This window comes from Ahaetulla prasina, chromosome 4, assembly GCF_028640845.1.
Source record: "Ahaetulla prasina isolate Xishuangbanna chromosome 4, ASM2864084v1, whole genome shotgun sequence".
In the NCBI taxonomy this organism is placed as follows: domain Eukaryota; kingdom Metazoa; phylum Chordata; class Lepidosauria; order Squamata; family Colubridae; genus Ahaetulla; species Ahaetulla prasina.
Genome location: NC_080542.1, coordinates 81928283 through 81940495, shown reverse-complemented (window position 1 = coordinate 81940495; position 12213 = coordinate 81928283). Strand labels below are relative to the sequence as shown.

Sequence of the window (12213 nt, the reverse complement as noted above, 5' to 3'; positions counted from 1 at the left end):
AATTCTTTCCTCCCAGGAGGTAACGCAGGGTGAAATTAAAACGATTGAAACGTTAGGTCCACTGAGACTTCTGGTGGCTTCTGTCTTCCTCGGAGGATGCCTGGAAAGGCACCCCGAACCGAGAACCCGTAAAAAGCCGGCGAAACAGCGAAGAACAGCTGTTCGTCAGCTTTAAAGCTTTCCCTGGGAGAAAGGGAATAGTGAAGAGCGGCTGGAGAGCAGAAAATCTCCCTAGGGGCTCTGCTTTGTTTAGCAGAGCCTTGGAGGGGAGCATGCCTAATCCAGCCCTGCTCTGGACTTGACGCGATCCTGCTTTAGGCAGGACGAGAGGAAGACGCCCACTTCTGCTCGATTGATTCCGTTTTGAATACTGGATGCAGACAGGACAAGTGATCGATTACTGAGGCAGCAAGAAGAAAACTGACTTCTACCCTTTTTTTAAAAAGGAAAGAACTTTTTTTCACTTTAATTTAGTGAAGGAAAAAAAATGGCGTCTGAGAGGAAGTGGATTGGAAGCTGCTTGTGAGTGAAAGTGAAGTGCGTCTTTGTGGATTCCAGCAGAATTGAAGGTCTCCATAGGAAACAAGGTGAAAGTTCTTATTTTATAACTTTAATTTGAGACTTTATTCAAATCAGAATGGCTTCTAAGCCACCTAAAGTTTCCATAACAAGAAGGGGGTCTGACTCAAACCTGCAAGATATGTTAAAGGAACAGAACAGAGTTTCTGAGGAAAGATTTAAGGAACTTATGAATAATATTTATGAGGTGAAGGACCAGCTTAGAGAGGAAATTAAAGAGAATAATAAAAAAATTAGAGAAGATTTATTGATGGCATTTCAAGGTTTGGCAAAAAATTTGGAAGTAATAGAAGATAAAGTGGAAGAAATTAGCCAAACAAATCAATATTTGGAAAATACTGGAGGAGAACTGCAAAATAAAGTGGATAAAAATCATGTGGTGGTGTTACAATACAGGGCATTGGAGAAAGCCTTGAGAATTAGGGGCCTTCAGGAACAGAAGGAAGAAGATCTTTAAAAAGTTATATCAGAAGCTCTAGCTGAAAAAGTTAGGATTGGACCCTCGAGATGTTGTTTTTCAAATTGACAAGGCATATAGAGTTAATTCATGGGTAGCGAGGCAGAAAAAACTTCCAAGAGACATTGTAATTTACTTTTTGACTACCACAATGAGAAATCAGATTCTGCAAGCTACGTATCAAAAGAAATTACAAATAGGAGAACAGGAGGTGTTGGTCCTGAAAGAGATCCCTGCTAAAATGCTAAAGGATAGGAGGGATTTTAGATTTTTTACACAAGAGCTCAAGAAACATCAGATTCAATACAGATGGGAGGTTGCAATTGGTTTAACAGTTTTTTTTCAGGGCAGGAGATATCGAATTGATACAGAGCTAAAAGCAAAAAAGATTTTCTTTTTAATGTGTTGAAAGTGAATGTAGAACAGTGGATAAAAGCCTTCAAGAGAGACAATGAGAGAGGAAGCTGAAATGGCACCTGTGATGTCATTATCTCAAGAACAGCCTCAAGAACAAAGAATGACAAGGGAGCTATTAGGTGTAAGGAGAAAGAGGAACAACTACAAAGAAAGGAACGGGATACTACCTCTGAAGCTGTGGGAGGAGCTAGGCCGAAGAGTGAGAGTTTTCAGCTAATTGCTCAAAGGCTTCGAGATGCCAGCGATGGCAAAGAAATTTCTGACATGGAATGTCAATGGTTTGAATTCAGCACAGAAAAGAAGAAAAATATTTCATTATCTGAAACAATTTAAAAATGATGTGATTTGCTTGCAAGAGACACATATTAAATTATCAGATCAGAAATATTTGATTAACTCAAAACTAGGTAAACACTTTGTTTCTTCAGCTCCGAACAAGAAAAATGGCATAGTGATATATTTGAAAATAAATATACCATCTAAATTAATTGAAGCGGATATCCAAGGAAGATATATAGCTATTGAATTGACATTAAAAGGAAAAAAGACACTTCTGATTGGTATATATGCACCTAAGCAACAACAAGAAAATTTTTATAAATTGTTACATGAAAAATTGACTTCTTGGGATTACAAAACGTTTATTATATTAGGAGACCTGAATGGTGTAATGGATATTAGAAAAGACAAAAGAACTCTTTCTAAGAAAATTCCTACGCCTGCAAAATTGCCCAAATCTTGTTTTGAGATGATGGAAGATCTTGAGTTGAGAGATATTTGGAGAATACAGAATTTTGAAGACAGAGATTATACTTATTTTTCGGATAGGCATCAATCTTTACCACGTATTGATTTTATATTAATTACTAATGACTTGCTTTCTAGGGTTAAGAAAACAAAGATATTTCCAAGGTGTTTAACTGATCATAGTCCAGTATGGATGGAATTGCATCAAGAAGGAGGCAGAAGATCATGGAGAATAAATGAGAATTTGTTTAAGTATGAGTATAATGTAAATCAATGTAAAAAACAAATGAAATAATTTTTTGATGATAATTTGAATAGGGGAACTTCAATAGAAATGGTTTGGGATGCAAGTAAGGCCTTTATGAGAGGAATTTTAATATATATAAACAATAGAGGAGAAAACTACAAAAATAGCATAGGTATTTAGAAGAGGAAATGCAGAGGAAACAACAATTATTGGTACATAATCCATATGACTCAAAAATTAGGGATGCGATAAAGATATTACAGAGTCAATTTAATATGTTAATGGCAGATCAGGTGGCAACAAAAATACAATATGCTAAACATAATACTTTTTGTAATGCCAATAAATCAGGGAGGTGGCTGGCTTATACGTTAAGGAAAAAACAGAAAGCATGTACTATTGAAAAAAATGAATATAAAGGTAAAGTGAGATTTCAACAGGATAAAATTAAAAAAACTTTCTTGGAATACTATACAAATTTATACGCTAGAGATACAATATCGAATATGGATATTGATATTTATTTGAAAGAATATAAGGTCAAAGGTTTAACTAATGAACAAAGGGAAGAGTTGAATCGGTTTATAACTTCTGAGGAAATTATTTTGGTAATAAAGCAATTAAAAGTAGGGAAATCCCCGGGCACAGATGGACTTACAGCAATATATTATAAAAATTTACAGGATGAGATAGTTGGTCCACTTAAGGAGTTATTTAATCAGATACAGATGGGAGGAGGAGTGCCACCATCATGGAGGACTACTTTTATTTCATTGATATCAAAAGAGGATCAGGATTGTACTAAGCCTGGGCATTATAGACCAATTTCACTCTTGAATAATGATTATAAGATTTTTGCGAAAATAATGGCAACTAGGATAATGGAAATTGTACAACAAAGGATTCACACCGATCAGTCTGGTTTTATAAAGGGGAGACAAATGAGGAATAATGTTAGGCAGATAGTGAACTTATTGGAATATTTGGGGGGAAAAAAATCAGATTCCAGCAGCGTTTATCTTTTTGGATGCAGAGAAAGCTTTTGATCGTTTGCATTGGGAATTTTTATTTAAATTAACAGACAAAATGCAATTTGGAAATGCTTTTATAAGACTACTTAGGGCAATTTATGGAGATCAAACAGCTCAGATAATAATTAATGGTAGTTTGACAGATAGTTTTAAAATTGCGAAAGGAACGAGGCAGGGGTGTCCTTTATCACCTTTATTGTTTATCTTGTCTTTGGAACCATTATTGGATAAGATAAGAGAGTCAAGGGAGATAGAGAGTATTAGAATTAGAAGACATGAATATAAAGTGAGAGCATTTGCAGATGATTTGGTGATTATGTTGACTCAACTTATAAATTCAAGTGTATATTTGTTGGAAGTAATTAATCAAAATGGAAGGGTCTCAGGGTTTAAAGTGAATCAAAAATATGACTAGAACCAGAAAATATGAATAGAACCTGAAAGAAAAACTAGAGGAAATAACAGGATTTGAAATTGTAAAAAAGGTTTAAATATTTAGGAGTTTTTCTTACCTCATCAAATGTGAAATTGTATAAGAATAATTATGATGTGTTATGGAAAAAAATTCAGAAGGAAATGAATACTTGGAAAAAATTACAATTATCTTTGTTGGGGAGAATAGCAGCTATAAAAATGAATGTTTTGCCTAAATTCTTGTTCTTGTTTCAGATGATACCAATAATTAAGAAAGATAAAAATTTGGAAGAATGGCAGATCAGAATTAACAAATTTATATGGGAAGGGAAGAAAGCGAGAGTTAAAATGAAAATAATGCAATGAAAGAGGAGGATTAAAAATGCCTAATTTAAAATTGTATTATGAAGCAGTTGTTCTTTCTGTAATAAGTGATTGGTTTAATTTGACGGAGGAAAGGATTTTGAATATAGAAGGTTATGATTTATTATATGGTTGGCATGCATATTTATTGTATGATAAAGTAGATAAAGCTTTTAAGAATCATGTGTTGAGAATTTCTCTTTTGTGTGTCTTGAAAAAATATTATTATATTAAACTATAAAATTCCTATATGGGGAAGTCCTCGGCACGCAGTAGAGAATATAAATATAGAACAGGAACAAGAAATGATTACTTACAAAGATCTTTTATATAATGAGAGGAGAAATTTACAACTAAAATCTTTGTATACATTAAAAGAAGAAGGGAGAAATTATATCTGGTTTTAATATGGACAGTTAAAGGCTAGATGGAAAGAAGATCAGAAAATTGGTATTATTCAAAATGAAGAAAATTTGGTTAAACAAATTAGAAATCAAACCCAGGGGCATATAAAGAGATAGTATAATGTGTTGATAGAAATAGATTCTGAAAGAGATTTAATAAAGGATTCTATGATAAAATGGGCACAGAATATTCAGGAACTAATAATGTTGGAAACATGGGAGAAAATTTGGGTTACAAATGTTTAATTTATGCAAGCGCAGAATTTAAGGGAAATTTTTTATAAGATGTTTTATAGATGGCATTTAGATTCTAAGAAATTATCATGTATGTATCCAGATATGCAAGCGAAATGTTGGAGATGTAATTGTGATGATGCTACATATTTTCATGTATGGTGGACTTGTAAGAAAATTAGGTCTTTCTGGATAAGAATTTGGTGGATTATGCAGAATGTTTTGAAGAAGAAGATAAAGTTCCTGCTGGAATTTTTCCTTTTGGGAATAACAACAGACTGTACAGTGATTGAGACTAAATTTATTTGTTTTTATAAAACTTTTTCAACAACAACAAAAAAAAGAAATGTTAGGTCCACCGGACTTGCCTGGGTGACAACTTCCGTGGGGTTTTGAAGGCCTCTAAATTCTTATGGTCTGTCCATACCTCAAAAGGATGTTTCCCCCCTTCAAGGAAATGCCTCCACATTAGCAATGCCCAATGGACAGCAAAAGCTTTTTTCTCCCAAATCGCCTATCTCCATTTGGTCTCGGACAATTTGCAGGAGGTGTAAGCACAAGGCTATAAAGACCCGTCAGCATTAGCTTGAAGTAGCATCGCCCCAACCACCATATCATTTGCATCGACCTGGACAACAAAAGGGGCTTCCATGTCGGGGTGTTTCAGAACCAGCTCGGCAGCAAATAGCCGCTTTAGCTTCTCAAAAGCTGCCTGGCACTCCATATTCCACTTGAGAGGCCTACTAGGTTTTGGCTTGGCCTCCCCCTTCATTTTCAGGAGGTTGGTAATGGCTAAAGCAATTTGCGCAAACGAAGAAATATCAAGGAGTATATGAAATCCCATGCACCGCCTGCCCCACCACATACATCGGACAAACCAACAGAAGAATAAGTGCACGCATTGAAGAACACAAGAACTCAGTCAAAAAAGAGGAACCAACTTCTTCCCTGGTCCAACACCTTAAAGCCACAGGACACGATATTGACTTTAAAAAGACCAGAACTATCGCCAAAACTGAACACTTTAACAACAGAATAATCAGAGAAGCCATCGAGATAGAAAAACGCCCACACAGCATGTGTGGCGAGATGATACCTCCCGCCTACCAGCCATTTGGAAACCCGCCCTTATTGACAAACGAGTCCTTAACACGAGGAATGATACCAGACCCACCCACACTCACGAGGTCCACACAGAATGTCACCACCACACATCCACCCAGAAAGCAGACCCAAACCCACACTGATCAGGAAGCACGACCGAGGATCAGAAGCCAGACCGCAGCTGCAACATTAGCCATTTCAAACCCCTCCAATCCATACATGCAGCAGACTGACACCCACTATGAAGATGTAGCACAACCACGAAAACGAAGCCAAACAGCAGCAGTGCAGCTCACCAGCTCAAATCCCCCTGCAACTCAGACTAATCTGAGCACAACCAAGCCCCCACCCAAACAGGACACACCCCCAGCCAATCAGAGCACAAAGAAACCCCCATCCAATCAGAGCACAGCCAAGCTCCCACCCAATCAGTTCAAACCCCCACTAGCAGTTAAAAAGGAAGAAACAGCTGCAATCACACATTGCTCCCAGAAGCCCGAAGCTGTAAACACCTAGCCTAAAGATGACGAATGAGACTTCGTCGAAATGTCGCCAAGACACTTCCAATTTTACGCGGGAGAAAACCCGAATAACCAAAGACATATATATATATATGTATATATATATATATATATATATATATAGGCATTTATATCCCTCCCTTCTCCGAAGACTCAGGGCGGCTTACACTATGTTAGCAATAGTCTTCATCCTATTTGTATATTTATATACAAAGTCAACTTATTGCCCCCAACAATCTGGGTCCTCATTTTACCTACCTTATAAAGGATGGAAGGCTGAGTCAACCTTGGGCCTGGTGGGACTAGAACCTGCAGTAATTGCAGGCAGCTGCTGTTAATAACAGATTGCATTAGCAGTCTGAGCCACAGAGGCTCAGCACTTAGCAATGAAAATTCCAGAGTCTGTTACCATTGTAAATCAAGGAGTATATGTTCTTATTAGAATTTTTTGTATCTGTATCAATATCTGATTGGCATGTGTGTGATATGAATTCAAAAGATGGGCCCTCAATAAATCATGATTCTTCTATGACAGAAAAGATAAAATGGTAAAAGAGTTCTCTTTTAGGACATACAGTTAGAGACCGTTGTGTCCACTTTTATTTTGCTACAATCGTTGACACATCAACACTGGTTCTCTTAAGATATAGCATAAGGGGGTGGTGGTATTGGAATAGATAGAGCCGGTGGGGGGGAGTCAGGTTCAAGTTTACCCTTATCATAGAACAGGCTGGGCTTCTTTGAATCATTTACTCTCTTTCAGTCCAACCTACTTGACAGGGTTATTATCTGGTAAATTGGACTGGGGAAAAAATAAAGGCTAATCCCTGTGTAAGCTTCCTTCAGCTTCTGAAAAACAGTGAATATAAGTCAGATAAAAACAGTAAATAGTATTGATTAAAGTGACATAAAGAAGATCCTAGCATGGTACTGCTAATAGAATTTTGGAGGACCAGAAAACGATAATTGTTGTAACAGCGAGTGACAATACAAGAATTGCCATGTTTATGCAGTAATCTTCAAAATTCTTATCTTCAACACTGTTCCAAGTACACTGTTTAGTTATACTGTAGCCCATTAGAAATACTGTGAGCAGAAGCTTATCTGAGCAATGACTATTGAAAGAATTTAAATAGCATTCTCAATACATGAATCTTGATCTGTTGGAGATTGCATTTAATGGTTTAAGGATATTTAAAATTATGTTAAAGTGAAATTCTTGCATAAATAGAGTATTACAAAGTGTAAACTATAAAACATCTAAGAATTAGTATGGATTGTTGTAGGCCTGAGTGTTATTTTTAACACACACAAAAATAATCTTCTTACTTTATCCAACTTTTTGGAATGCTTGATAAAAATGAGCTGAATAATGAGTATGCATCAACTATATGAATTACTTAGAAAACTGGTTTGTTTTTAAAACGGACATATTTTTTAAGCTTATTACAGTAGAACCTCTGGTCACGATCATAATTTGTTCCATAACTTTGGTCGCAACCTGATTTAGTCGTGACCTAAACCTAATTTTGGAAATTTGGCAGCAGAAAAAAAAAAAAGATTTTTTTTTGTCAGAACCCGATTTGGTCGTGGTCCGAAGCATTCATGACCAGAGGTGCTACTGTGTCTATGTTTTAAACTTGATTTGTATTACATTTTAGCATAATTTTAGCAGGTATATATTCTTGAAGTGAATCCTGGATGTGTCGTGTCCCACTCCTCTGCTGACGGCCGGGTCAGGGAAATCCGAATCAGGTGTGCCTCTGCAGCTCTGCCAAAGTCCTAGCAAAGTCCTCAGGGCAGGCAGGAGACCAGAAAGTGACTTCAGCAAGATACGTTTAGACTTTGCCTGACTCAGAGAATGCCAGAAAGCAGATCCTTTATATAGGCCATGGGGTGTGGCTCCATGACTCAGCACTTATCCAGGCCTGCCCCTCCCTCCCTTCTGTTGCCTCCGCCTATCAAGTCTTCTGACGCGAGGGTCACTCCAATCGGCAGCTGTTGGTAATTGACCTTCCTCAGGCTCACATGCTGTGGAGGAGGGGGAGGGTTCTAGTTGCTCCGTTTGCCTGGGCATGGAGCCAGAGCTGGGGGCTGGAGATACTTGCTCTTCTTCAGCCTGTCTGGGCATGGAGCCAGGGCTGGGGCCGGGAGATGCCCCCTCCTCAGCCTGTCTGGGCATGGAGCCAGGGCTGGGGCCGGGAGGACATTTTTCAGCGTTCGGAAGCAGATAAGCAGACCCCGGCTGCGGTGAGAGCGGGCAAGACACAACAGGATGGTTCGATGAAACTGATTGATTTAGTTGTACTGGTCCCCTTGTCAGTAGAATTAATACTGATGTAGAAACTTGCTGTCAGCCTCCACTTCAATCCTCACATATTTTTTGTACAATTTATATTCAGTAGTTAGAATGTAAAATGGTTCTTTCTGTAATGTAAAATAGTTAAGGATATAAGATGTATCATTGCCCCATACAGGGTAAGGGAAGAGGGCCCCCTTAAGAGTGTCGTCTGACATAACAGTGGGGGAGGGGTGATTAACGGCTGAATGTTAAGAGCACGGGCTTTTTCAACAGACACTGCATTCCTGAGATGATTAACAGCTAGAGACCGGCGGAAGAAGATTACCACGAGGCCCGAGAAGGAGCTGGCATTGGACCAGACCAGCCTGACCTCCTGAGGGAGGAGGGACAAATGGAGGGATATGAAATGTTAGCCATATTTTGTCTCAGATCCAACTTTATACTGCTGCAATCAAGATGTACCTAGTAAAAGTACTTTTCTTTATTTTCAAATGAAGTCAAGGTGTATTCTTTCCTAGATATAATCAGAGGCAGCCTGACACTTGCATCGTTAACATTTTTAGTTACTAGATTCTCTTCTTAGCCTAATTATTTTTGGTTGAAATTGTGAACTGGTGACCTCTAGAAACTCTGGCAGTATTCCAGGTTTTTATCCTTCTGAATTTGTTTCTATGTACAGATCTTTAAAAATATCTAGAAATAAAAGAGACTATTTTATGCTGCTTTTTAGTTGCCTGTGACATTTAGAAAATATATCTTGCGATTACTATTAAAGAGGAAATATTTTTAGAAATGTATTTTGTTTACTTAAATTTTCCTTCTTTTGTGTATGTTTTACAGATCCATCAAGCAAGCCAACAAAGGGAAGCTTGCATTGGCAATCTCTACCAGATATAGTCTCCTACTTTGGCCCTCTGATGGCAGTAGGCATTTTGCTGTGAAACTTGCCAAGCTGGACACCACAGTTTTGAACGACTATTCTTTGGCAGCTGTTGTGCCCTCTCCTGAGACAACTAATCATGCAATCTTAGCCTGTAGTACAGGCATTCATGAAGAGCACTATGTAAGTGAAGCTGTGGTAAACAATGTGTCAGACTGCAGGGAATACAGAGATGCTGGCACCATTACTGGTAGGTAATAATCTTGATGTTTCTGTCTTAGTATTGACAAACCTGCCATCTGCAAGTTTGTCAATAGGTGTCATCCTCCCAAATGACACCTGCAATGTCATTTGGGAGGAGTTTGAACCTGTGAGTCCCAAAGAAGTGAACAGAGTCTTTGGTACCATTTATATTTTAGATCTCTGCCCCTTCTGTTGGTTAGGGAAGAGAGATTGAGTGGATCTATGCAGTGGTAAATGCCAATTTGATGCTATAAAGAGAGTGGTTCCATTGGCTCAGAAGGAGCCCCCCATATAAGGTTGGATATACCATTTGTATATCCAGCTGACCTGGAAAAAAAATCACTAAATATCCAACCTTCTTTTTTAAGGTTTAAAGCATATCTTTTTAGGTATAAGAAACATATATTTTCAGTGGCTGTCACTGTTCTCTAGAACAACTTTCCCACCAATATGTGATGGCCCCCAGATTTTAAATGATCTGGCTCTTTCCTCAGTAGTTTGGGTCTAGGTGACTAGAGTTCCTTGTTGGTTGCTTTAAATTATTCCATTCAGAATTTTGTTTTGCTCATCTCGGCTATATTTTAGTAATATATATGATTATTACCTTTTTTTCTTAAATGTTCACTTTTGTTTTACACTGTCCAGAATCATCTTGGCTGATTAGGCAGATATATACATGCTTGAAATACACAAAGAGGGCAAGACAGCACTAATTGTTATACTATATTTTGTAAATATAAATGCAGCATAGTAATTTTTAATCTGACACAAAAAGGTCTTCTGCTTGTAGTCTTTTGATTTGACATAGTGACTAAATTAATAGACCTGCGAAATGCTGTGGATACAGTATACTTAGAATTCAGCAAGGCATTCAACAAGGTAGACCACAACTTACTTTTTGCTAAGCTAGAAAAAAGTGGGATAGATAGCATCATCATCAGATTTGTAACTGGCTGACAAACCGTACTCAACAAGTAGTCCTTAATGGGATTACATGGAGGGAAGTAAGCAGTGGGGTACCACAAGGTCCTGTGTTAGGGCCAGTACTCTTCAATATCTTCATAAATGAAGATGAGGGAATAGAAAGGGAATTTATCAAATTTGTAGATGATACTAAACTGGCAGGAATAGCCAATACCTAGATGATACGCTCAAGATCTTGAACAGTGGTCCCTAACTAACAAAATGGATTTCAATCTAGAGAAAAGTAAGTCTTGTACTTAGGCAAGAAAAACCAAAAGGACCCATATAAATTGGGAGAAATCAGGCTTAATAGTAATAACTGTGAGAGGGATCTTGGAGTCTTAAGGGCATGGCACATGCAGGGGGGCGCACGCATGGGGGAGGCAGTGCACATGCATGGATCCATGCACACATTGCATTTTGGGGGGTTCGAGCGCCTTCTTCCTTCCTTCCTTCCTTCCTTCCTTCCTTCCTTCCTTCCTTCCTTCCTTCCTTCCTTCCTTCCATCCATCCATCCATCCATCCTTCTTCCTTTCTTCCTTCCAATTCTATTATTCTGTTATTATAATTTAAGATATAAGGTTATCCTTATAACCTGAGAACATCTCATGACCATTTCTATTCTAAATAAATTTTAGGTTTAGTTAGAGGAGTAATATAGGCAAAATCTGTCATTGGGTAGTATACTCATAGTATAGAATCCAACATAAATCAGCTTTTAGATTACAAGTTGAAATTACATACTCGGTGTGCAAGAAATAGTGAGCAGTTTCAAGAATAGTGATTAGAATGTACTGCTGATTGATAATAATATCTGCAGTGAAAATATTTTAAATCCCATAATCTGTATAAATTGGTATAATGTTGGTAGAATTCATATGTAAGTGTTTTGTGGCACTCGTATCAGGTCCAACAAACCAGTACACAGAGGTAGTTGATCAGGATGGTGTGTTTATTGCTACTTGCCTATTGACAGGAATCTCACCAGGCTAATTTACTCACTGAAGAAACTACTAGAAAAATATTGCCAGGTTTAGGGAGGATTTTTTTATGCTAGATCCTCCCTCTTAATGATTCCATTTCTTCCATTCCATTTCTTTAAATATTTACTTCAGCTCCAGATTCCACCATACAATGCAACTCAATGACCAAGGTCAGATATAATATGAAAATATGGCAAACGGGGACCATTTTTCCCTGAAAATAAGACCTACCCAGAAAATAAGCCCTAGTATGATTTCTCATGCTGCTCACAATATAAGCCCAATCCCCAAAATAAGCCCTAGTTAAGAACATCATCAGTGCGG

At 37.7% G+C, this 12213-nt stretch overlaps 1 protein-coding gene across 8 annotated transcripts in view; it reads left to right on the top strand.

Annotated features, from left to right (window-relative positions):
* Positions 1-12213, top strand: part of TRAK1 (trafficking kinesin protein 1) — a 438997-nt gene that overhangs the window by 89238 nt on the left and 337546 nt on the right. For 6 of the 8 annotated variants that reach the window (XM_058184206.1, XM_058184203.1, XM_058184202.1 and 3 more), the window contains one exon: positions 9661-9950. In XM_058184206.1, the coding sequence (XP_058040189.1) occupies positions 9661-9950 (290 nt within the window). Of the gene's footprint in view, positions 1-9660; positions 9951-12213 lie in introns of those variants that run through there. The other 2 variants (XM_058184207.1, XM_058184208.1) reach the window with 2 other exon arrangements.